The 26,249-nt window shown below is 41.1% G+C and overlaps 1 protein-coding gene across 1 annotated transcript in view; it reads left to right on the forward strand.

Moving 5' to 3' along the window:
- Positions 1-3,776: 3,776 nt before the first annotated feature.
- The window catches only part of pcm (5'-3' exoribonuclease pacman), a 47,439-nt gene continuing 24,966 nt past the window's right edge, over positions 3,777-26,249 (forward strand). The window contains exons 1-10 of the mRNA XM_080275176.1: positions 3,777-3,894; positions 7,480-7,611; positions 9,321-9,415; positions 9,588-9,801; positions 10,548-10,712; positions 12,980-13,999; positions 15,411-15,572; positions 16,794-16,961; positions 17,847-18,014; positions 18,461-18,657. Of these exons, the coding sequence (XP_080131302.1) occupies positions 3,820-3,894; positions 7,480-7,611; positions 9,321-9,415; positions 9,588-9,801; positions 10,548-10,712; positions 12,980-13,999; positions 15,411-15,572; positions 16,794-16,961; positions 17,847-18,014; positions 18,461-18,657 (2,396 nt within the window). The 5' untranslated portion in view covers positions 3,777-3,819. The remainder of the gene's footprint in view (positions 3,895-7,479; positions 7,612-9,320; positions 9,416-9,587; positions 9,802-10,547; positions 10,713-12,979; positions 14,000-15,410; positions 15,573-16,793; positions 16,962-17,846; positions 18,015-18,460; positions 18,658-26,249) is intronic.

A 26,249-nucleotide genomic window follows, 5' to 3' on the forward strand; every position in this document is an offset into this window, starting at 1 on the left:
TTTGTTTGTGTTCTGGCAAATAAAGAAATATGTTGAGTTTTATTACCTCATACTTCTGTCGCACTTGTACTGTTGTGGGAGAGAGAGAGAGAGAGAGAGAGAGAGAGAGCATAGTAATAAGCATAGTAATAAAGTCTCTTGCCTTTACTTCATTCTGGATATCATGCCTTTCGGGTGTATAGGTAAAAAAGATGTATATAAAAAATTGATGTGCGAGTGTGTATGGTGTATAAGAAAAATATAAAAAAAATAATGTGCCAGTGTGTATGGTGTATAAGAAAAAAGAAGTGTAAAAAATTTGATGTGCGAGTGTGTATGGGGCAAACTCAAAATTTACACTTACTCATTTTTAAAGCGCCTGTGAGGATGGGGAAGGATTAGGCTGCATTGCATTGTATGTAACGCTGAAAGGAGAATGGTGTTGTGGAAGCAGGGCGGTTTCAGCCTGCAGTCCACTGGGTTCACGTGTAGACCAGTCTTGGGTTGCCATTACCACTACTGCTACTGCTGCTACTACTACTACTACTACTACTACTACTACAGCTCCTCCTCCTCCTCCTCCTCCTACTACTACTACTACTACTACTACCACAGCTTCTCCTCCTACCACTACCAATACCACCATCACCACCACCACCACACCACCACACCAGTCCAGTGACCTACAATACGTGTTTTTTTCTCGTACAGGCGATTTCATTCCCTTACTGCGAGCGTCCAAGCAGTGGAGGGATTAACGAAGGCTGTATCTAATCCCTCAGTCCGTAAAATCCCTCCTGAGCTGAATAAAATCGTCTACAGTGGATTTATTCTAACCTGACAAAGATCTCTAACCCCTCTCTGCTCGATTAGGGGGCGGATTTGACTAGTAACCAAGGAGACTCTTGGTCATCTCCAACCTGACAAATATATCTAACCTCTTTCAGTTCGATTGATGGCCAGGTGTAGTCAGACTGGAGGGTGGATTTGACTAGTAACCAAGGAGACTCATTTCCATCCCTCAATCCATCCTCATTAAGTTACCTAGACCCGTATTTTCGGCGGCTGAGGAAGCTCCCTAACACCTCTTCCTTACCGATTTATTTTTTGGATTCGGCTGGTAAATATCGTTCGCTAGTTATGCAGTGGATGTTGATATTAGAATGATGTAACACGATGCCGCTGTGTGAAAAGTAAAATAATTCGGTTAGGAAGAAAATACGGTCCTGTGCATTGAAGCTGAGAGAGTGGCCAATTTCAGTCAGATGAAAACAAACCAATTATAGTGGTGGTAGCAATGTAATGATAAGAGTAATAAAAGTAATAATAATAATAATAATAACAACAATAATAATAATAATGATAATTATGAAGAGGAAGAGGAAAAACAGCAACAATAACAAGAACAGTAACAACAACAACAATAATAATAAAAATAATAATAATAATAATAACAACAATAATAATAATAACAGTAAAGATTATCTGATTGCGATTAATGATATGCCCGTTATCAGGATGGCTCAGCAGATATCGCAACACCACTTCCTCGGCGATTTGGTCTATACATTACACCTCAGTATCCTCTTGTATGTTATGAATGCAAAATATGTCGATGTTAAAAAGATAAAATAGTAGCAGTAGTAGTAGTAGTAGAAGTACCGTAGTAGTAGTAGTAGTAGCAATAGTAGTAGCAGCAGCAGCAGTAGTAGTAGTAAGTGAAGAAGATGCAGAAGAAGAGGTAGAGGGGAGGAAGGAAAGGAGGGAGAGAGGGAGGAATGGAAACGGTGAAGGGGTGAGGGGCACGGAAGGGGGAAGGAAGGGGTGAAGAGTAGAATGGTGAGAGGAAGGGAAATGAAAAGAGAGGGAGATGTGAGGAGAGGATTTGGGTGAGAGTAGGAGAGTAGGGTGAGAGAAGGAGGAAAAGGGTGAGGGGAATAAGAAGGGGAAGAAGATGAGGGGAGAAGAGTGAAGGATATTAGCGAATTGAGGGAGATTGAGGAGTGAGACGGGAGACAGGTGTAATATATGAGGAAGAAAAGGGAAGTAGTGAAAGGTGTAGTTGAGAGAGAGAGAGAGAGAGAGAGAGAGAGAGAGAGAGAGAGGAGAATGAAGCAGCGGAGGGATGCGATGCTGTAGAGCAGCGATTCTCAAACTTTTTAGTGTGTGACCCTATTTGGAATATTTCAAGACTTCGCGACCCACAGAGTAAAAAAAAAAAATACAGCCGACTTGCTGTAATAATTTTCTAGAGAGAGAGAGAGAGAGAGAGTAACCGGTATATAGCCTATCATAGTTATTATGAATATGCTAATAGTGTAATAAGGATAATTACAATTTCAGTTAAGTAAATATAATATATTGAAAGCATTAGTCCTATTCTGTCCCTGCGACCTATCAAAATCCCTCTCGCGACCCACTTTTGGGTCGCGACTCAGTTTGAAAAACACTGCTCTAGATGAATAGCCTATCTGCCAATTTCTTACTTTCCCCTGTATTTTGAGTCAGCTGGAATTATATATATGGATTTGTTTTTGCTTAATGAGTAGTCTCCAAGCAACCAGCCGAGCCCTTGTTCGTTTATCAGCTCATTTATTCATATTAATTTATTTGTTGAATTTTTGTAACTATTATCTGTATCGGTGTTAAAGTTTTGCAGGTTCTCTCATTTCTGCATCATGTTTTGCTTCTGTCGTCACTATTTTTGTAGTCAGGAATGAAGTAACTCCTTTTTATCCTGTTGTGTAATACCACGACCATACAGCTGCTCTCGCTCTTATTTCCACTCACATTTTACTCCATTCGCTCATTCTACGCCATTCACTCATTTATCCCCCACTCATGCTGCCCTCACTCACTCATTGTACCCAATTCAGTTCATTCTTCCCTCACTAATTTTACCCCCTCACGAATTTTCTCATTCAGTTCCACTTATATACTGTATATATATATATATATATATATATATATATATATATATATATATATATATATATATATATATATTGATGTTCTGCATTGTGCAGCCTTCAGAAGCACAGCAATGACCTAACGCAAATCGTACGACAACTGCTGTTGCCGAGTAGTGGCTACACAGCTTGTCGTCATAGCAGCTCTTGTACTGGACTTGTACTGAAGCGCATATCTTTTGCATAATAGCCTACGTATACATGAAATAATTGACTTTTCATTTATTTGAGCTACTCTTATGCCGTAACAAAGCGTCTATTCTGAAATTTCATTTAGCAGTGTGTATAGATACATTTTTTGTATGGATAAACAGAAGTTACAGCATTGTTACCAATGATTGTTATTATGATCATGCCTTTTTCGAAGCCCTGTTCTTTTTTTGTACAATATTTTTAACCAATTTCAGTTCTTTTCTCAAAATCAACTAACTACCTAGCAGTTAAGACATGCAGTATTTCACAGTGTATTATATTTATCTGAATAGTTACATAAGAACCATTTTTTCAGCGCTAAGCTCAGCTGAGGCGGCGAACCAATAGACAGTCCTCTGTAATGCATGGAATGGTGTAATACGTCGATTAACTTAATCTTATCACTTAGGATGATAAGAAATTATCACACTTACTTTATTGGTAAGCAGTCATACATATTAAGTCCAACACGTCAAATCAACATATTAGACTTTTATGGTACCACAGACAAGATCAACCAAGAAGACGCTACTCCTGGAATGAAAACACTGCGATCTGTTTGTTGACCGTATCGTGAGCAGTCAGTTTTGTGCGTTAACGGCAGAGTTGGATACGAGTTTGTGTTTGTGCTTCTCTACAGGTACATAGAGAGGAACAGCACAGCCAGAGAGCCGGAGAAATGGGAGTTCCTAAATTTTACAGATGGATCAGCGAACGGTACCCTTGCCTGAGTGAAGTCGTCAAGGAATATCAGGTATTACACTAAACTTTCACTTCATTTTGGTAGGAGTTTCAGGCATGTCTTAGAGTGCTGTTTTTGGGTTACTAGGGGTAATTATAATGATGTCAGTTTATTTCTTGTAAGGATTGTACAGTAGCCCATAGGTTTGACAAATGTATAATTCCTTTGTAGTGGAGTAACATATCCCTTAAATTGTATGATTGGTCAGTATTGTTGAATTACATTGGTACCTACCAGATTATGTTGTGTATAAATATGCATTGTGTAAATATGCACTTTGCAATATTTTATGATGTTTGACAGGGATAGATTGCAGTTTGTGGAAATCGGAGGTGTTACGTTGCAAGTAACCTCAGGAGCACCACAGGGATCTGTACTTGATCTGGTTTTGTTTTTGGTCTTTACAAATGACTTTGTTTAGGAGCTAGAGTGCCCATCACTTCTGTTTGCTGATGATGCCAAGAATTTCAAAAAGGTAAATACGTTAGAGGATATTGTTTGAGTCAATGCAAAGAGACTTGGGTAGACTTGAAGAGTGGAGCAAGAGATGGTTGTTCATTGCTGGTATGTGTAACTATACATGTAGGGCATAGAAATCGTTAATTTGTTTATGAATTAAATGGAGAAAAACTCAAGGCTTCTGATGCAGAAAAAGACCTTGGAGTATTAATTTTGTCAGATCTTGAACCAGCTCAACATGTAGCAAAGGTGTCAGCAGAAGGCAACAGAATGGTTTATCTGACAAGAAATTTCCCTAATATGGATTCAGATATGTGCAGAACCATGTATTTTTCCTTAGTATGACCTCATTTAGAGCATGCAGTACAAAGCTGGTCACCTTGTACATAAAAAGGACATTCAGGTACTGGAGAAAGTACAACAAAGAATGACTAAACTTGTACCTGAGTACAGGACCTCATGTATGGAGAATAATGTGAACAATTGGGACTGATAACACTGGAGCAAAGAACACAACAAGATTTAACAGAAACTTATAAAATCCTGAAAGGGATAGATAATTTGTATTATAGTGCTTTCTTTAAATATAGTGAAAGCGGTATAGTACCAGATCGAACACGTGGAAGCTGAAAAAAAGAGGTCACTGTAGAACACTAATTAGAGAAAATTCTTTTAGTGTAAGGGTAGTTAATACCTGGAATTCCCTTCCTGAGGAAGTAGTCACTGCCCCTGCTATTGGTGCATTCAAGGATAGATTATATCAGTGGTATTCCAGTAACTAAAATATAGATTACAGGTAATCTATCTATCTATCTATAGCCCGACGCCCTAATCCCGCAAAGGGTGGCCGCAGACAAAACGCCTCCAAGTCGCTCTGTCATCCGCCATTTGACTACCCTCCCCCCAACTTACCCCCCCCCCTCCCTCATATACCTCAACTCCATCCCTCCACCTCATCCTCGGTCTACCCCTCCTTCTCCCTCCCTCCACCTCACCTACATACACCCTCTTAGTCAGTCTTTCATTCTCCATTCTCTTCACATGTCCAAACCACCTTAGTTTATTTCTCCTAATTTTCACAACCACATCCACCCCACAACATTCCTTCACTTCTTCATTCGTCAACCTGTCCCTCCACGTCACTCCACGTGCTCCTCTCAAGTAACTCATTTCCACTGCTCTCACTCTTGACTTGTTCCCCTCTTGCAAGGTAATAATTACAGGTAATAATTTATAATAAAGGCATGTGATTGAAATTTTTTAACATACCGGTAATACTGTACACAGCAGCTTATAATCCTTGGTGTATATTAGTCTATCTATCTATCTATCTATCTATAGCCCGACGCCCTAATCCCGCAAAGGGTGGCCGCAGACAAAACGCCTCCAAGTCACTCTGTCACCCACCATTTGACTCCCCTCCCCCCAACTCACCCCCCCCCTCCCTCATATACCTCTCAACTCCATCCCTCCACCTCATCCTCGGTCTACCCCTCGCTCTCCCTCCCTCCACCTCACCTACATACACCCTCTTAGTCAGTCTTTCATTCTCCATTCTCTCCACATGTCCAAACCACCTCAGTGTATTTCTCCTAATCTTTTCAACCACATCCACATCTACCCCACAACGTTCCTTCACTTCTTCATTCGTCAACCTGTCCCTCCACGTCACTCCACATGCTCCTCTTAAGTAACTCATTTCCACTGCTCTCACTCTTGACTTGTTCCCCTCTTGCAAGGTCCACGCCTCGCTTCCATACGTCAGGGTAGGGATCACAATACCATCATGCAGTGACTTCTTAACTTCCATACTCACCTCCCTATTTCTCATCACTGCTTTCAGTGTACCAACAACCTTTCTTCCCTGCTGTACCCTTTCACGTACTTCATCCCCCAAAGTTCTATCCTTACTCATCACACTACCCAAGTAATACAGATGATCATGAAATTTTTCTTTTTATGATTGTGATGAAGTTACGGGATTATGGCTTCTGGCAGTAGATTATTGTGAACTTGTATCTTTATTGGTATATCACTGAAAGATGTCTTTGTCGAAGCTGCATTCAAGATAGTTCGATAGATGAGAGCCCCAAAAGAAACATAAGTCTCTTAACGTCCCATGTTTTTGAACTAGGTAAGTTTGATAGTTCTGTGGAATGTTCCGAGAGCTTCGCTGGGATGGGTTTGATGATCGGTATTGAAAAAAAGGTGCCTTTGGATTTTTGATACCATATATGGTTCTTACAGAAAAATATATGGTATGTTGTCGAAAGAACTCAGGTTGGGGAAGTTCTTACTTACCTAAGTTACTGTTGATTGCACAAGGTTTACTGCATTTTTATCATGACCTTGATACTTTCCTTTTTTTTTTTTTATGTTGAACCTTGCTGGATGTACAGTAGCAGTTTTGGGCTGTCCTTTGTTTCACCTGACAGTAGTGCCTGTTTGGTCTTCCTTTTCCTTTATTTCCAACCTTATTTGTTTCAACCATATTACAAGGATGACAACTTTACATTGCGGTGCACTTAATTTCTCCACATAAAGATCATTTAATATCTTTGTAACAGTGCTTTCTTAGGTCATATTTTGTAGAAATACAAGGAGGTCCTGATGCCGTGAGTAATGTTTTTGAACATCTGCTTGTTAAGTGAATATTTATATGTAACAGAGTGCATAACCAATGGGAAGGGGGGGATTCAGTGTTTGATCACATCCAACTTACACCAATAGCACTATGTAATGCAGTTTAAAACAGGAATAAAGGTTAGTTATACTTTCTGTGAGAGTACAGTATACTATACAGTAGTATGGCACTACAGTATCAGTACTTACATTCAGTGCTTTACTGTATATCTTTTTAACCAAACGGTTTGTGAAGCTGAAATGAGTCTGCTAGAGTTATTCTCAGCTGAATAAAATTGTTTGTGTTAGCCAGATAAAAATACCTGAATGAGTATGCAGTATAGCTGTGAAAGGGCTGCTAGAGATTATTGTTGTCCACTGATAATGCCAGGATTTCATTAAGGAGTAAAAAATTATCTGGTCAGCCTGAACTAACTCATAGCAAGAGAAGTGTTAAATATTGAATGTTGCAGGTATCAGGCACATGTTCACATTAATTGAACTTCCTGTTAACAGATTCCTGAGTTTGACAACTTGTACTTGGACATGAATGGCATCATTCACATCTGTTCCCACCCCAATGATAATGATCCACACTTCCGCATCTCAGAGGAGAAGATATTTAAGGACATCTTTCACTACATTGAGGTGAGCATTTCATGTCATAGGCTAATTTGTTTAACTTAACTAAGTAGAGATTTTCATCACTTAGCAGCTTATTTCCCATTGCTCAGTTCTGCTGCCATGTTTTTTTTTTTTTTTTTTTTTTTTTTTTTAGCCAACAAATTTCCAGGGTTAGTCTCTTGGTATAGCTCATCATTTAAGATGGAGAGTTTGCAAGTTTAGGCCAAGTTAAAGTTTTTTTTTTTTTTTTTAATGCAAGAAAGGAGGAACTAAAGGCCAGGAGCCCACAAACCGTTCCTTCCAAGAAAAAACAAAAACAATATAAAAGAGACAAAGTATTGTCTTTTGCAGCCTGGGGGGACTAGGTTTATGATGGAAGAGTTGAGAGGTAGGATGGGACTGGAGTGTATTGGTGTTGTGATGAGGAGAGGTAGATTGAGGTGGTTTGGACATGTGGAGAGGTTGGGGGATGATAATTGGGTGCAGCGAATGAGAAGCGTTAATATTAGGGGTGGGGTTACGAGGGGTACACCAAAAAAGACCTGGAACGAGGTCATTAAGTGTGACCTCAGGGTTAAGGGACTGAACAGGGAGGCTGCCAAAGATTGAGCAGCATGGAGAGTCTCCATTAGGTGACCAAAGCTGATGCATGCAAGCATGTTGGAGCCTTCAAAAATGAAACGAAACTTAGTGTCTGTTAAAATGAAGTACATTGTGACAAAAAAATGAGCTGCTCTGCTGTTTATATTATTGCTGTGTGTCTGCAGTGTCTCTGCTTTATACTGTACATCAAGGAACTGCTGATACTGCATATGTGTGCTATGCAAACTCGTTTTCTGAAATCCTGTTTTTGCCGCATGTTTACTTTTAGCATTTTAATTTTCCCTCATCTATCTTGGTTATGGGAATCACAGTATTAACTGTGAATTTCCCATAGGTCAGAAGTCACCATATTTATTTGGTCAGCCTTGAAAATTCCCATTAAAATTTTGATGTAATGACTTGGCATTTTACTATTTCCAAAAAATTTCATTTACCAAACATATGGGTGTGTTTCTCCTTACTAGTATCACAGTTAAACACACACACACACACACACACACACACCGCTCGCTGGTGCTGTGGTAACGTTCTCGCTTGCCATCTGGTAGACGGGAGTTCGCGCCTCGCTCAGGTTGCGAAAAGTTTCACTGACAAAGTGGGTGGTTACTGTCCCCTTGAGCAAGGGGACGGTTGTGTGGGTGTGTGAAGGTCACAGCCTTGCTCTTAGATCGGACTATATGAGCTCTCAGCTCCCTTCCGGGAGGGTAAAAGCTGACGATCACGACCATCAAGTGATTCTGACCGACCTGGTGAATTACACACACACACACACACACACACACACACACACACACACACACCATGATGATGCAGTTGTTATTCAGATGCTTGAATTTGTGGGCTTGGGGTGCTCAAGTTTTTCTTGGATGCAAGGTGATTATACGAGTGTGATGCAGGGAAACTTGAGTTAGGTATCAAACTTTTTCCTGACTTGTTTTGGCATTGAAGCTCATGGGTGAAATTGGTCTGGAATAAAGTTTTATTCATAACTTATGTTTCCCTGTATCATCCTGTACCTGTCCTTATGTCTCAACAAAGTAGATTGTTATTGTATGAAAGAAAGAAGGTCTGGATGGTGATGGTGATGGTGATGTTGATCAAAGCATTATTATGATCGTTGTACCTTACAGGTGTTGTTTCGTTTGATCCAGCCCCGGGAAGTGTTCTTCATGGCTGTAGATGGCGTAGCTCCTCGTGCCAAGATGAACCAACAGCGTAGCCGCAGGTCGGTCTCTCTCTCTCTCTCTCTCTCTCTCTCTCTCTCCTCTTCTTTCCTCTTCTTTCCTCTCCTCTCCTTTCCTCTCTGTCTTTATATGGGAAAAAGGGTCAGGATGATAATGCTAATGTTTTGATGACAGCGATGATGAGCGTGGTTATGATACCCATTCCTCAACCAGATTCCGATCTGCACGCGAGGCTATAGAATCTGAGAAGAAGGCTGAGGAGCGGGGTGAGCAGCTGCCGACAGAGGCCAGGTTTGACTCAAACTGCATCACCCCTGGGACAGAGTTCATGGAGCGCCTGGACAGTCAGCTCCAGTACTTCATCACCAGCAAGATCTCTCAGGACAAACTGTGGCAGAGGTGTAAGGTCATCTACTCCAGCCACCAGGTCAGTCTTTAGCCCAGGTTGGTTGTCTTTAGCCCAGGTTGGTTGTCTTTAGCCCAGGTTGGTTGTCTTTAGCCCAGGTTGGTTGTCTTTAGCCCAGGTTGGTTGTCTTTAGGCCAGGTTGGTTGCCTTTAGCCCAGCCTGGTTGTCTTGTGCAGTCTGCTGGTGTTGTATTTTTCATTTTATTCTTGCTGCTACCAAATGATTTTATTCAATTTTTGAAGGATCTCATGTAGTGAAAGTTAATGAAGGCTATATCTAACCCTTCCAGTTTTGTAAAGTCCCCATAAGATGAATAACATCTGGAACTACCTAATATAAAAAAGTAATTAGTGGTAGGTGGGGGCACTCACCATCCACTCACTCAATGCAGTGCTGCTCTCAGGTGTCTGCCCTTTCCACTCCTCCATCCTTCTTTCCTTCCATCCTCTTCTGTCATTCTTTCCTTCCATCCTCTTCTGTCATTCTTTCCTTCGTTATTTCCTCATCCTTCTGCCAATGGGCGACTTTACACTCCCTCTTCTGTCTTTCTTTCTTTCATTCTTTTCTCTTCCATCTGCCTGAGGGTGACTCTGCACTGAGTGACAAGCCAAATGGTAATATCTGTGATGGGTATTAGCGTCAGAATGGAAACATGTGAAGAAGTGGGACATGTAGAAGGACTGCCAGATCCAACCAAGTCTATGCTTAAAAAAAAAAAAAAAAAAAAAAAAACAGGAAGGGTTACTAACCATTGCTATGGTTTACAGACACCAGGTGAAGGTGAACACAAGATCATGGAGTTTATCCGACACAGCAAGAGCCAGAAGGACTACAATCCAAACACCCGACACTGTCTTTATGGGCTGGATGCTGACCTTATCATGTTGGGCATCACGTCACATGAGCCACACTTTTCATTGCTCAGGGAAGAGGTGAGTGGGAGGGACAAATGAATGGGAAGGAGACATGAGTGAAGGATAAGAGGTGGGTGAGAAGGGAGACCTGAGGGAGGATAAGAGGTGAATGGAAAGGTAGATATGAGTGAGTGGAGAGATGAGTTGAGGAGGGGGAGAGGGGGCCGAGACAAGTGAGCGATGAAAGGTTAGTGGGAGGGTAAGACATGCATGGGTGGGAAGGATGATATGAATGGGATAGGAGGCCTGAGTTGTTGTTTTTATTACTCACCTTTAGTCTCTCTGGCTGAGCAGATCCATCAATCACTGGTAAGCAACTGACCCTGCAGTGTTGTCCCGTGCAGTGAACCAATATTCGCTTGCAGCTGACGTTGGTTCACCACTGAGGCACAAGGAGTAGTGTGGAGGTTTGATCTCCAGATAAATGTTGCATTTGCATCTCCATGTAGTTAACAAGGTCAATATAGCATGCCCCTTTAACTTGGTTACATGATTACCACCCAGTATTGTAAATTTTTCTGGAAAACATTAGCTGTATGTCCTTATTTCCCCTATTCTTTATTAGTTTGTACAGTAGTGACAGAATTTTGTACTGAAGGAAGAGTACAGTAAAACCTCACTGTAACGGACTAATTGGGGCCGAAGCCAATCCGAAAAAGCAAAATTCAGATTAAAAATGACATCTGGACTTCCCTGTGCTAACCCAGACATTTTCTGATATATCAGACATTAGTCTGGATTGCACCAACAGTTTTTCAACTGTTTTCGCTACCATGCAGTACTGTACAGTACTGTGCTATACATTCACTACAGTAGTCAAATGGTTTAACATATATAATAATACTGTACTGTATACAGTACTGATGATACAGTATTGTTGAGTGAAGATGAATGGGAGTTGCAAGGTTTGGTGAATGAATTTGGGACAGTGTGTAGGAGGAGGAAGCTGAAAGTTAATGTAAACAAAAGTAAAGTTATGGTGTTTGAGAGGAATGAAGTCACAGAGTGTGCAGTGAGGTTGGATGGTGAGGATATGGAGAATGTGAGTGCATTCAAGTACTTGGGTAGTGTGATGAGTAAGGATGGAACTTTGGGGGATGAAGTACGTGAAAGGGTACAGCAGGGAAGAAAGGTTGTTGGTACACTGAAAGCAGTGATGAGAAATAGGGAGGTGAGTATGGAAGTTAAGAAGTCACTGCATGATGGTATTGTGATCCCTACCCTGACGTATGGAAGCGAGGCGTGGACATTGCAAGAGGGGAACAAGTCAAGAGTGAGAGCAGTGGAAATGAGTTACTTGAGAGGAGCATGTGGAGTGACGTGGAGGGACAGGTTGACGAATGAAGAAGTGAAGGAACGTTGTGGGGTAGATGTGGATGTGGTTGAAAAGATTAGGAGAAATACACTGAGGTGGTTTGGACATGTGGAGAGGATGGAGAATGAAAGACTGACTAAGAGGGTGTATGTAGGTGAGGTGGAGGGAGGGAGAGGGAGGGGTAGACCGAGGATGAGGTGGAGGGATGGAGTTGAGAGGTATATGAGGGAGGGGGGGGTGAGTTGGGGGGAGGGGAGTCAAATGGTGGGTGACAGAGTGACTTGGAGGCGTTTTGTCTGCGGCCACCCTTTGCGGGATTAGGGCGTCGGGCTATAGATAGATAGATAGATAGAGATCAACATAGCTAAATTGGTCAGGCAGTCCAGACTGCTATTGACTTTATCGGACTTTTTCTGATATATGAGAATTTAGTCTGGTAGCTCCTCGATTCCGATAAGAGCGAATTCAGGTCTGTTGAAGTCCATTATATCGAGGTTTTACTGTAATAGAGATGGTATTAAGAGTATATTACAAGAGAGAGTGATTGATTTGAAGGCAAGAAAATTTTATTGCACCCACTCCTGGGTAAGCTGCCTTGCCGGGAAAGGTAGTGCTCTCCTGTCACCTAGCTGGTTGTAGCAGCCGTGGCTCAGTGGGTTAGAGCGCTTTGACCGAAGGGTTGGAGGTTCGAGTCCACTCAAGGTTCACTGGTAGACATCAGGAATGGCATCCGGTCATAAAGTGCTACGTGTTCCAAAACCAAAGTCCTTTGCCCAAGGGCAACGCCTTAGCCCTTATCAAAAAAGGGGGACATGGCTTTAAAAAAATAATTTAAAAAGTTCTAGGTGATAAGTATACAGAGAATTAAATTGGTATTCTTGACTTTAGTATAATGTTTTTTAAAGATTTATGTAGTGGTTTGTTTGCATTTCATCAACTGATTTTCATTTCCTCTTATTTTATAATGCAGGTGAGATTTGGTGGTAAAAAGGACAGTCGACGGACTCCAACACCAGAGGAAACAACATTCCATCTACTGCACTTAAGTCTGTTGCGAGAATACATAGACTACGAGTTCAGTGCCCTGCATGTGTCCTTGCCATTCCCATATGACCTTGAATGCATTCTGGATGACTGGGTGTTAATGGGCTTCCTGGTGGGCAATGATTTTATCCCACACTTGCCAAACCTGCACATCAACAAAGAGGCCCTACCCATCCTCTACCGCACCTACATATCCATCCTGCCCACTTTGGATGGTTACCTTAACATGGGGGGCACGTTACATCTTGGTCGCTTTGAAAAATTCATGGCCAAGCTGGCAGAGTTTGATTTTGAGCAGTTTCAGGAGCACAGTGCAGACCTCAAATATTTTCAGAGTAAGCGCCTTGGTGATGGAGAGGCATTCAAACCAAACAAAGGAGCTTGTGAGTTAGAGCCATTTGATTTTGGGGATGGAGGGGGTGGGGAAGGTGAAAATGATGAATTGTTTGGTGCCTTAGAGGATGAAGATGTATGTGCTACCTTAGCCAGGCTGGGATGCACTGAAGATGCCATGTTTGATGATGATGGTGACGATGATGATGAAGAATGTGACATGGAGTTCCGGCAGCACAAACGCAACTACTACATGACCAAGATGCAGCTGCAGCGTGTGAATGCTGAGACCCTGGCCTCTCAAGCCACCAACTATGTGAGAGGGATACAGTGGATCCTAAACTACTACTATAATGGCATCTGCTCATGGTCCTGGTACTACCCCTTCCACTACTCGCCATACATCTCAGATATCAAGAACTTTGCTAACATGGAGATGATGTTTGAGATGGGCAAACCCTTCCTGCCATATGAGCAACTGCTGGCTGTGCTACCACCCCTCAGCAAGGACCTACTGTCTTATGCCTACCAGGACCTCATGACTAGTGCAACCTCACCTCTTAAGAGGTTCTACCCCACTGAATTCACCACTGATCTCAATGGCAAGCAGCAGGTCAGTTTCCATCTAGCTTTTATCTTGGACAGCTTCCATTCATTCTGATTTGTTAGCTCCTTCAGCCAGAGAATCCATTATTTATGTTGTCTTGAAACCACCAGATGATTGTAGCCTATTCACTCGGTGGGAGACTTCATTAACCCCTTCAATATGAGATTCTTAAGCTGAACAAAAGTCTTAAGGTAACAAGAACAATAAAAAGTTCATTTTATTGAAGATATTGTCTTTGTACATTGTGTTGCATTGATTTACATGGCATACACTGGTTTACTAATGTGTGGTTAACACCTTTTGTCGAGGGTATACCAGACCCTGAATAACGTTGGTAGCATCCAGAGTAAAATATATCATAATAATGATGGCATTATGTTTGCATATCAGGTCATTTATATACATGGTAATCAATAATCATAAAATGACTGGTGCTGAAGCAGATATTTGAAGCTTGTATACAATTACTGTATGCATCATGCATTCTTTACATGATAGAATGTAAGTACTGTATAGTTTGTCTGAGTCCAATTTAATTTGGTCATGTGAGTTTCCTTGTCACTTGATCCTGGAGTGTATGGTAGTTTTCTAGGAAGGTTTATCTATACCCCAGTATCATAGTAGCATTTATAATACTGCACTCCATTTACCGGCTTTCAGTACCGACAAAACAGTAGGTTACAATGCATACTGTAATATTCCTGGTACCATACTGTACTAATATAATTTTGTACAGTAGTACTAAATTTGAGTGGTAGGTGGGGGTGTTCACCATCCACTCACTCAGTGTAGTGCTGCTCTTGGGTACTGCCCATTCCTCTCTTCCATCCTTATTTCCTTCCTGCCTCTTCTCTTTTTTTCTTTCATTCTTTCTTCTTCATTCTGTCTGTGGGTGACTCTACACTGAGTGACAAGCCAAATGGTTTCCTGTACACCAGGAAACCATTTACTGCATTGGGTGGTAACCATAGAACCAGATTATGGCACCTGGTGGTGTAGTGGGTAATTAAGGCATTCCAGCCGGATTGAGCCTGAGCTGGTTTATATCCAAGGGATGGTTGGGGTTTATTACTCACATAGTGCCACTCAAAAATGAGTGAGGCTGGTCACTTTCATCTAAAATGTCAGGACCTACTTGCCTCTAGCTCCGGGCTCCTATGCTCCTCGTGGGGCAATATAGGATTAGCCTAGATGATGAATGAATGAAAGTAAATTTACAAACACACTCATTAGTTTGGATTCATTCTTAAGAATCCCTTAATTTACTGTTATTGAGTCCATGTTAGCCCACTTTTCTTTTTTAATGGACCAGATTCCAGTGGCTACACTTTAGTGATATTGTTGTAGTTTCAGTTTTAGTGTCCTTTTTATGTTGGTAAGTTGCATTTTACTACTGCTTTCTTTTCCATGATGGCAGGAGTGGGAGGCTGTGGTGTTAATTCCATTCATTGATGAGAAGCTGCTGTTAGAAGCAATGAAACCATGCAACGAACACCTGACTACAAAGGAACGTGAACGCAACGCACACGGCCCCATGTATATCTACTCCTACACACCTGACAATCTTGGGGAGTACAAGGTGATGAGGCATTGCACTATTCCATAGTGTGTTTTTTCTAACCTCTTAGAGGCACCAAACCCCTTTGAAGCTCAGTTGATGGTCAAGCAAAGTCAGATTGAATGGTGGATAAGACTGGACATATATACTGTTGATAGCTATCCCAGTAGCATGCATGCTTTTTACCTGCTTTTTGGATGCTACCTCACCCCATCCTTTGGTAGGAATAGAGATCAGGATGATGGTGATGGTTGTAAAGTTCTACTTTTTAGTTGTGACAGATATGCTCCATGCTGGCGTCCTTATGCCGACTTTCACATTTAACCTGAATGAATACCAAAAAATTGGGCAAATATACTGTATGTACAGTTAATGTAGTCATCATGTAAAGTAGCTTCATCAGTAAGTTGCTGATTAGTTACCAATAATGCCATTTCTTTTACCTGTACCGTAATTGCTTGTGACTCATTATTACATTGATTTAAAATCAGCTATTTTCTTTTAAGCACTTACTGTTGAAGCAGGAGCATGTCTCAGATAAAGTCATTTCACTTTAAAGTACCATTTCGGTTGCACACATCTTTAAGTTTAAGTGAGAATTGGCAGTAAGTTGGTTTTCCCAAAGACTTTTGGTAGGTCGGGGTACTCACTATCCACTCAACTGATTAAGTGCTGCTCTCGGGTGACTGCCCTTTCCTCTCTTCTTTTCTTCTTTCCCTTCTTCCTCTTCCTTCTGTCTATGGGTAACTCTACACTGTGACAAGCCAAATGGTTTCCTGTACATCAGGAAACCATTTACCATGCTGGGTGGTAACCATATAACAAAACTATGATGTCTGGTGGTTTAGTGGGTAATTAAGGCACTTCATCCGGATTGAGCCTGTGTAGGTTTATATCCAAGGGATGGTTAGGGTTTATTGCCCACGTAATGCGACCCAGGGATGTGTGAGGCTGGTCACTCTCATCTTAAATGTCAGGACCAACTTGCCTAGCCCCGGGCTTTTACACTCCTCACAGGGCAACACAGGATTAATTTTTTTCTTTTCTTTTTTTTATAAGTCCATAGGTAATCAGAAATAAGAGTGCCTAATGAAGTTCCATTCCTATATGCCTGTTAAAGATGGTTTATGAGTTTCCCCCATATTCTGGGACCAGTTGCATGGTAAAAGCTGTGATATTTTGGAACATATGTGACTTGTAACAAGGACTTGCTGTAATTTTATCTACTTGTTCCTTTGTCAGGCACCGAAGTACTTCCCATCAGTTGGTATGAATCATGCAAAGGTGCAGCATGTGTGGCGAGAGGAATGGGACATGAAACCCGAAGCCATTTACAAAGGCCTGTGTAAAGGTGTGCGGCAGGACCTCTACTTTGCTGGCTTCCCAACACTTAAACACATATCACATGAGGTAAGGGTAAGGGAAGGATATAGTAGAATGTAGTTAATGAATGTGTGAGAAAAACCTGTAGTTCATGAATGTGTGAGAAAGCAAGTTATAGGAATGTTGAAAAAGTATGACTTGTATAAAGATGGTTCTCCACACCTTTACTTTGCTGGCTTCCCAACACTGAACCTTGTACAGTGCTACATAAGGTACAGGTCAAGTGAGGACGTGGATGGATGTGGTACATGAATCTGTGAGAAAAAGTATGGAAGAGTTGAAAAAGTATGGTTTGTATAAAAATGTACGGCAGAACCTCCTTTGCAGGCTTCCCATCTCTAAAATGCACAAAATATTAAGATACATTGTGCAGGAGGGTCAGATGAAAGATGGTTTGATATGGTTAATGAATGTGTAAGATGCAAGCTGTGGAAGAGGTGCAAAAGCATGACCTGTGTAAAAGTATGGGGCAGGATGTATACTGCAGGTTTCCCAATTTTAAACCATGTAAATAAGATCCTGCAGGATTTAAGGGTCAGCAGATGGTTGGATACAGAAAGTGGGTGTTTGCAAAAGCAAAATATGGAAGAACTTTAAAAAGCATAGCATATGAAAAGGTGTTCTGTAGGACCTCTGTTTTACAGGTTTCATAGTTATGAAACACAAGGAACTTTAGGTGAACTGCACATGAAATTTCATGCAGCCACGGCTCTGTAGGGTATTCAGGTTTTGAGAGTGGCCTTGTTGCATTTGGTAAAAACAGATTGACTATAGTATCTAAGGAGACTTATACCTGCCTAATAACTAAGGCTCATTAAATTTCATGCAGCTTTAACTTGCTGCACTAGGTGTTGGAATGGCATTTCCATTGGGCAAAATGGAGTACACTGTATATCCCTCCTTTTTTTCTAGTTTCATGTTGCCAAGGAGGGTGTGAAGGTGTTCCAGCAGCTCAGCCGTGGAGAGAACTTCATCCTTGATGTTAAAGAGAGCAGTGAGAACCTGGATTTGCTTGACTTGGCTAACCAACTGCTCAACAAGGAGATTTTTGTTTCATGGCCCCACTTAGTTGAGGCTAAGGTGAGTAATTGCAACATGGTCCATTGTATTTTGTTACTAGTGTGAGTGAGGGGTAGATTAAAGCATTCCAACTGAATTTGACCCCTTAAGGGATTAGATCAGAAGGGTTTATTGTTCACAGAATGCCAATTCAGGCACACCAGTGGTCACCCTTTCTTTGAATATAGGACTAGGTTTGTCCAGTTCTGGGCCCCATTGCTCCTAATGAGGCAAAAAAGGATTAGACAATAGATATGGAATAGAATTGTTTTCCAGATTCTTCTCCCAGTTAACCAGGTGGAGGAAGTGAGTGGTGGAAAGGTGGAGAGGTTAACATTTATTTTATCATGTGAATCTTGGTCCTAATAGTTTTCCTGGCTTAATCATTTGGAGGCAGTGAGTGATTGGTGCAGTATAGTATTAGTGGAGATCAGGTGTAGTCCTAATACATCTTTCAATTTAACCAGGTGAAGGGATTAAGTGATGGCAGGGTGCGGTACAGTATTTGTGAAGGTCCCGTGGTGAAGAACCCACTTGACGGTAGCGGGAAGGAGGAGTTTGCTATCACCCGCAACCACATCACTACTCACTATCATGACCGCTGGGGTGTCAATGTCGGACACACACATGCCCTTGTGTATGCTGCTCCAATGACTGGACGCAGGTAAGATATTTTTAGCTTTATGCAAGATTAATTACTCAGGAGGCTTTTCATTCACATTAAATAGGCTCTGTACTTCTTTACCATTTAGAGTTGTCAGCAGAGGCCACATGTGTGCCCTTGTAGATGTCGTTCCTGTCACAGGACACAGATGGGATTGCATTAATGCAAGTTGATTTCTGTGGTAGTTGAGGGTGCCGCTCATAAACGCACTTTATATACGGTACAATACCACTGTCTTCAGGTGACTGCAGTTAGTGACAAGCCAAATGGTGTCTTGTAACCCATTAATCTATCTATTTGTCTATCTGCTGTATTGCCAGATGCCTTCATCCCGTAAGGGGTGGTCACAAGTAAATTGCCTCCATGTCACCCTGTCCCCAGCCATTTCATTTCTCTGCTTTCATCTCACACCCCCCCTCTCTCCCTTGGCCTCCCCACTCCATCTCTCCCTTGGCCTCCCCCTCCCTCTTCCCCGCTCCACCTCACTCACATACACTCTCCTTGTTAGTTTCACACTCTCCATCCTCTCCACATGGCCAAACCACCTCAGTGTGTTTCTCCTAATGCTTCCTATCACATCCACACCACAATGCACCTTCATTTCCTCATTTGTCAGTCTGTCTCTCCATATGACTTCACATTCTCCTCAATTAACTCATTTCCACTGCTGTCACTCTTGACTTCTGTCCCTTCAACAATGCTTCAGTACCATACATTAGAATTGGTATTACAATACTGTTGTGTAGTAGTTTTTTCACTTCCATGCTCACTTTCCTGTTTCTTATCACTGCTTTCAAGGAACCAGCAACTTTTCTTCTTTGTTGTCCCCTTTCAAGCACTTCACCCTCCAAACGTCCCTCCTTACTTATCACACTACCCAAGTACTTCAATGCACTAACATTTTCCATTTCCTCCTCATCCAGCCTCACTGTACATTCACTGACTTCACATCTCTCGAAGACCATCACTACTCTTCCCTACATTCACCTTTAGATTTCATTTCTTACACGCTCTCCCAAACTCATCCACCAAGCCTTGCAGCTCCCCTTCGTCTTCACTTAACAGTTCAGTATCATCTGCAAACAACAGTACAGGGAGTTTCCAAATCTCTTTTATTACCCCATCCATATACTGATTGAACAACCATGGAAACATGACACATCCTTGTTTCAATCCAACTGTCAAATAGAAAAATTCACTCAGTTCACTATCCACACACACTGCAGCCTTAGCTCCCGCATACATACTCTTCACGGCCTTCAACAACTTCCCATCTGCTCCATATGTTCTTAATACTTTCCACAATCCTTGTCTATCCACCCTTTCACATGCTTTCTCCAGATCCATGAAGGCCACATACAACTTCATTCCCTTCTCTAGAAACTTTTCAACTATAGCTCTAAGAATGAATATCTGATCTATACAGCCTCTTCCCTTCATAAAACTTCCTTGTTCTTCTCCAACTAATTCCTCTGTTCTTTCCCTAACTCTGTTAATAAGTATCCTACCATATATTTTTCCTGTTACACTAAGAAGACAAATGCCCCTGTGATTACCACACACTTCGTTTTCCCATTTTCCTTTGTACAGGGGAACAATTATACCTGACTTCCAATCCTCCGGGACTTTACCTTCCTCCCAGGCCAATCTGCACATCTTCCACATCCATTCTACTACTATCTCTACCCCATGCTTCTGCATTTCACCACACATTCCATCAAATCCTGGGGCTTTTCTCATTTTAACTTTCTTCATTGCTTCCACAACTTCCATCCCACTGATTTCTTTCTCTCTTCTCACATCCCTCCTTCTCCCAGCCATTCCCTAGCCACTTATACTTGCATTACATTCATTCTTTATGTTCAACAATTCATTTTAAGTGTTCTATGCGTCTGCTCACATTTTATCCCTTCTCCACTAGTAATCTACCATTTTTATTTTTCACTCCCCAACTAACTTCTTTGGCTCCATGTCTGACTCTCCTTACCTCATTCCAAAACATTTTCTTACATTCCCTCCACTTTACACTCAAGTTCCTTCCAAATTCCTCATCCATTCTCTTCATACTCTTTTGTACAAATCTTTTCACCTCTCTCCTCCTGTCTACATATAACTCTTTCTTCCGTCTCTTAACTTCTTCCATGTCCCTGTTTCTCATCCACTCACTATATGCCCTCTTCTTTTGTGCCACAGCCTGTCTCACCTCTTCATTCTCCCATACTGTTCCCTGCACCCCCTTTCATCTTTACTTCACCCCACACACCACCTCACCTGCTGCACAGATTTCTTCTGTGAATATCTTTAACACACCTTCCACATCCCTCGTTTGCTCCAATCCATATTTACCCAATCGTTCCTCCACTTCCCTCTTATAATCTGCCTTTTTTCCATCCTCTTGTAACCTTTCCACCCTCCTTGTATGCATTACTTCCTCCTGTCCTTCCCCTCTATTTCTCCATTTCATTTGAACTTTGGTGGTCAGAAAGTCCACTCCCCCAACCTGTGTATAGTCTTGTATCCATTACACACCTCATCCTTTCATCCACACACACATAGTCATTGCCTTCCGTTCATTCAGTTAACCACCCACTATTCTCATCATTCGCCACATATACCTATGGATCATTTTGTGCCCGAAGAGGGTATTGGCTATCACCAACTGCCTCCCGGCACAAATGTTCACTAAAGCACTGCCAATCTCATCCAACTCTGCAGGCACACCCCACTCACCAACATCTCCATCAACCTTCATATTCCCTACTTTTCCATTCATAACTCCAATCAAAAGCACACTCTCATTCCTTTCAAACTTTTCCATGCACACTTCCACATTTGTCCAGAACTCCTCTCTCACTTTGCTTGCATGATCTTGTGTTGATGCATACACTCACACAAATGCCCACATTTGTATTCCAACTTTCAATCTTACCCACACAGTCCTTGGGCCAGCCGATCCATACTCTCTTATATTCTTCTTCCATCTGTTACTTACAATAATACACACTCCTTCTTTTGCCCTCTCATTCTCACCTACTTCCGCTCATATACCCCATCCATACTCCCATTCTCTCACTCTCACCTCTCCATTTAGTTTCAGTCAATCCATATACAGTAACTTCTCAACTAACGCGAGTTTAAACCACGTTTTCGTTTTAACATGAGCATATATTTAAGGAGATATGTTTAACTAACCAAAGGGTTTCTTGATTTAACGCGACTTTACACGTACGTGATGTTTTCAAATTAGCCGTGCGGGCCTTGGACAGTCCTGAGCTGATAGACCGTCTTGGGGACAGTTTAATTTTTTCAGTTGAAAATATATGTATATATACAGGTAACTCGCACGGAACACGATCTCACGGAACGCGCTCGCAATTATACACGGTAAGGGCTGGGATACATATAAGACAACGTAAGATTAAAGAACCATTATGAAAACTACAAATTAACGCAGGAGAGGCCTTTGAAAGATCAAATCCTCGAACGTCACCGCAGCGCGCGGTTTGTTTTGATTACGTGACGATCTAGGCGGGAAATTATTCAGTAAGTGAGACATTCCCGAGTACAGTAGCACAGTATTTGTAAGTTAAATATTTACAGTACTGTACTGTTCTGGTAAGATTATGTGCAACTTAAAGTACTATTAAATAACGTTAAAGCAAGAAATAAAGTCTTATAACCAGTTTACCTGATAGGCGTCAGAATATTGCCTTTTTTATTTGTTCGTTTTTTCCACGGTGCTGTTCAGTATTTGTAAGTTAAATATTTACTGTTCTCGTATGTACTGTACTTGTAAGCACTTAAATAAAGTTAAATCATTAAATAAAGCCTTGTAACCAGATAACCCGAATTATATGATTACCCATGATCGGCGTCGGAATATTGCCTTTTTTGTTTGTTCGTTAAACTCTTACTGTACTGCTTTTCTACAGTACTGTATTTGTAAGTTAAATATTTACTGTTCTGGTATGTACTTGTAAGCAATTAAAGCATTAAATAAAGCCTTGTAACCAGTTAACCTGATTTATATGATTACCCATGATCTGCGTCGGAATATTGCCTTTTGTTTGTTTGTTCGTTAAAGACTTATAATAAGAGAAAAATACATTTTTGTCTTGGTATCTTTACCTATTTGCTCAGGTTTGCTGTAATGGTTTGCAACTTGTAGAAAACTGTGAAAACTTTCGGGAAGTGAACGAAAATCTGGGACATGACCTTGACTTCACCGTCTCATGTATCATCTGTCACTCAAAATGTAACTGTCAGTTCACCACCGGCTATCGTGATGAGTGGATGTACGATTTTTTCGCTCGTGGCCATGCCTAACCACACATAGTTACACCCATTATCTCGACCCAGACAGAAAATACAACCTTTTTCCTCCCTTGCAAAACACAAACAACCACCCTGTTTACGAGACAGCAATATATATTGCGAAAATAACAAGGTAAAATGATAAAGATGAACGTAAAATGATTGAGAAAGATGAACATGTTATGACGGAAGAAATACGTTTTCCCTGTCTGTAAACGTATTTATTTCTGCTTTGTATCTGTATTCGTAATAATTAGACTTATTGTTAGTTCTGAATCTGCATTACGATTCTATTTTTAGCCATTCTCGTGGTGTGGGAGCTGGAAGTTGTGACACAACTTCCTTATTGCTAATCGGACTGACCCTCCACTTTATTCTCCCGTGGCAGAGTCTAGCCTTGGAGGACGTGCAGTTTTCTCATTTAGGACTGAAAATTCAACTCTTTCGCTCCCTTTTCCAAGCATGGGCACAACGATAACGTAAAAAATAACTCGAAACTACCATAAACATATATCAAAAAGGTGAAAATGTATTCATAACATTTTTTTTTTTCCCAGCCATTCCTAACAGATTATGTACTGAAATCATTCGATATCACAGTACTGCATTTCTAAGTTAAATATGTACTGTTCTGGTATGTACTTGTAAGTTAAAGCACTGGTACCAGTTAACCTAATTTATTACCTATGATCGGCGTCGGAATGTTTCCTTGTGTTTACGTACAGTATTTGTGTGTGGAAGTTTTGCTCAGGAGTACTGTATTTGTGAGTTATAACATTAAATAAACCTTCTAACCACTTAAAGTGCTTTCTAGTGACAGATAACAGCAAAACAACACATTTGGGGGGTCTAGGGAGCAAAATACGGAGTAGTTTAAATATACGCGATTTCGCACCTAACACGGCACGGTAGGAACGAAACCCTCGTGTTCCGTGCGAGTTACCTGTATATATATATATATATATATATATATATATATATATATATATATATATATTGTATCTGTTTCATTATGGTAAATTAAGTCTTTACATATCAGGACAGCACGGCGAGGAGGGGGAGTGGCGGGAGGTGGGGGAGGGATGGAGGTGGGGGAGTGGGGTGAGGAGGGACAACAGCAGACGAGTGATGCGTAGATGAAGTGATGCTGTGTGTTGGTATTGTTTGTGACCTACTTACCGTAACGAAATGTTGCTTTTACTTTATTGTTTCTATGATCTACTAATGCATTAATAATGTTGAGGAACTTTCACAATGCTGTGAAAGAAGCAAAATTGAAAGAAAATCCACGCAAAAAATAAAAACAGTACTGTATGTTTTTGGGGAGAAGTAAACAACTCTTCGGCCCAGCTAGGTCTCAAATGTTGTTTACTTCTCCCCAAATATACTGTTTTTGTTTTTTACATGGATTTTCTTTCAAATTATATATTGTTGCACTTAGGTTTAGAGTAGCATAACTTTCCAATTGGGTAGACTTTCCCAGAGTCCAGGAACATAATCCCCAATATTACCATTGTTTCTAATGGGAAAATTATGTTTAAATAACGCATTTTTAGATAACGCGGCCTCTCCAGGAACATAACCCTCATGTTATTTGAGAAGTTACTGTACATCCACTTTCGCACCCTCAAGCACCTGGGCAGTCTCTCTTTCTTTCTCTCATCATGTGAACCCCTTACATTCCATGTAGTTATCTGTACCGTGTCCTTTGTTTAGTCCTCAGTCATCACCTTTTGTTCAGTCCTGGTCCGAGGCTTCTTGTTCATATTTTTAGTTAGTTGTTTTCTGGGGAGGGGCACTAACCCTCTACCAACCCACTTGTTGTCTCATAGGGAACACGGTTGGTTATAAGGTTACCATCCAGTGTTGTGAATGCTTTTCTGGTTTACAGGAAATCATTTGGCTTGCCACTCAGTGTAGAGCTACCCTAAAAACAGAGTACCACTACACTAAGTGGGTGGATGATGGGCACCCCCACCAACCCATTAAACTATTTGCCATTTTGTGTGGTAACCACATAGCCAGCTCTAATATGCAGTGAAGATTGCATCAATGGATTGAAGAGATTAAGTAGCTTCTCTGTGTAGTTATTTCTGTACCATAAGATGGGGCTATTTGACTTACCTGGAGCAGTTAGACTCAGTAAAGGGTAATGAGACATAAGTGATCCAGACAGTGTAAGTAGGGGTATATTTGACTTTTTCTTATGGTACTATATTCTAAAATCACTAAGTTATACTGTAAATGAAATTTAGGGATAGCTTGCTGAAGGTAAGTGAAACTGAATTTTTCCTGTTTTTTTCAGATATTTTTGAGCTGTGATTTACAACTGTAAAGAGAAGAATAATTGTATTTTCCTCCACTGTCCGTTGGATGTATAATAACAAGCTAAATGTCATTAATGTTTATCCACCTACCAGAGTAAGTTAGCTGCTTCTGTTTATAAGGTATTATGGTTTTAAATTAATGGGGCTATTTGACTCGGCCCCTTGGGGCAATTTAAATGCTGCAATTTCATCCAAGTACTGTACTATCTGGACAGTTGTAGACACTACATCATGGATTCCAAGGATGATCTCCCAGGTACAGACTGGGTACAGTACATGGCTTCCTGAAGAGACATAAAGTCTTGCTGTCCTCCAGGATATGCCAGAATATTTTGATGAAGCGGGCTGCTGTCTCTAAAGAGATCATAGTGGCCTACTTTAAAAAGCTAGAATACAGCCTTAAGGGAGTACCTCCTGCAAACATCGTTAACTATAACGAAACCAACATCAAGGATGGTCCTAAGGGAAAGCTCCAGATATTCCAACTTGGTATAAAACATGCGAAGCGTATTGTGAATACGACAAAGAGTTCAACATCCATCATATTCTCCATCACTGCCAGTGGAAAGCACCTTATTCTTAATGTTGTTTTACAAGGCTGAACGCCTGCTGCAGTCATAGATTGAAGGAGGACCAATGGACGTATATAACCGAACATCTTCTGGCTAGTTCGATTCAGATTGAAGCAGGGGGAGCAGAGAGGCAGGTCTCCTGAAGGCACACAACCAAAGGACAATACTGGGCAAAAGGCATTTAAGGTTGAAGGGATTTTAATGAAAACTTTGAATGTTTCATTGAAGGAAAGTCCACCAAGTCTAGTTGCCCCACAACAGGTGTTGATAAATATTATTTTTATTTTCCAAATATGTCTTTTCTGTGTTTACTATGTTTAAATCCATTTTCACAGATGAAGTTGGATTGTTTGTGTTTCATTGCCCATACAGGAAAGCT

The sequence above is a fragment of the Coenobita brevimanus genome, chromosome 60 (assembly GCF_032717465.1).
Source record: "Coenobita brevimanus isolate Jiangsu-jjx chromosome 60, ASM3271746v2, whole genome shotgun sequence".
Classification (NCBI taxonomy): Eukaryota; Metazoa; Arthropoda; class Malacostraca; order Decapoda; family Coenobitidae; genus Coenobita; species Coenobita brevimanus.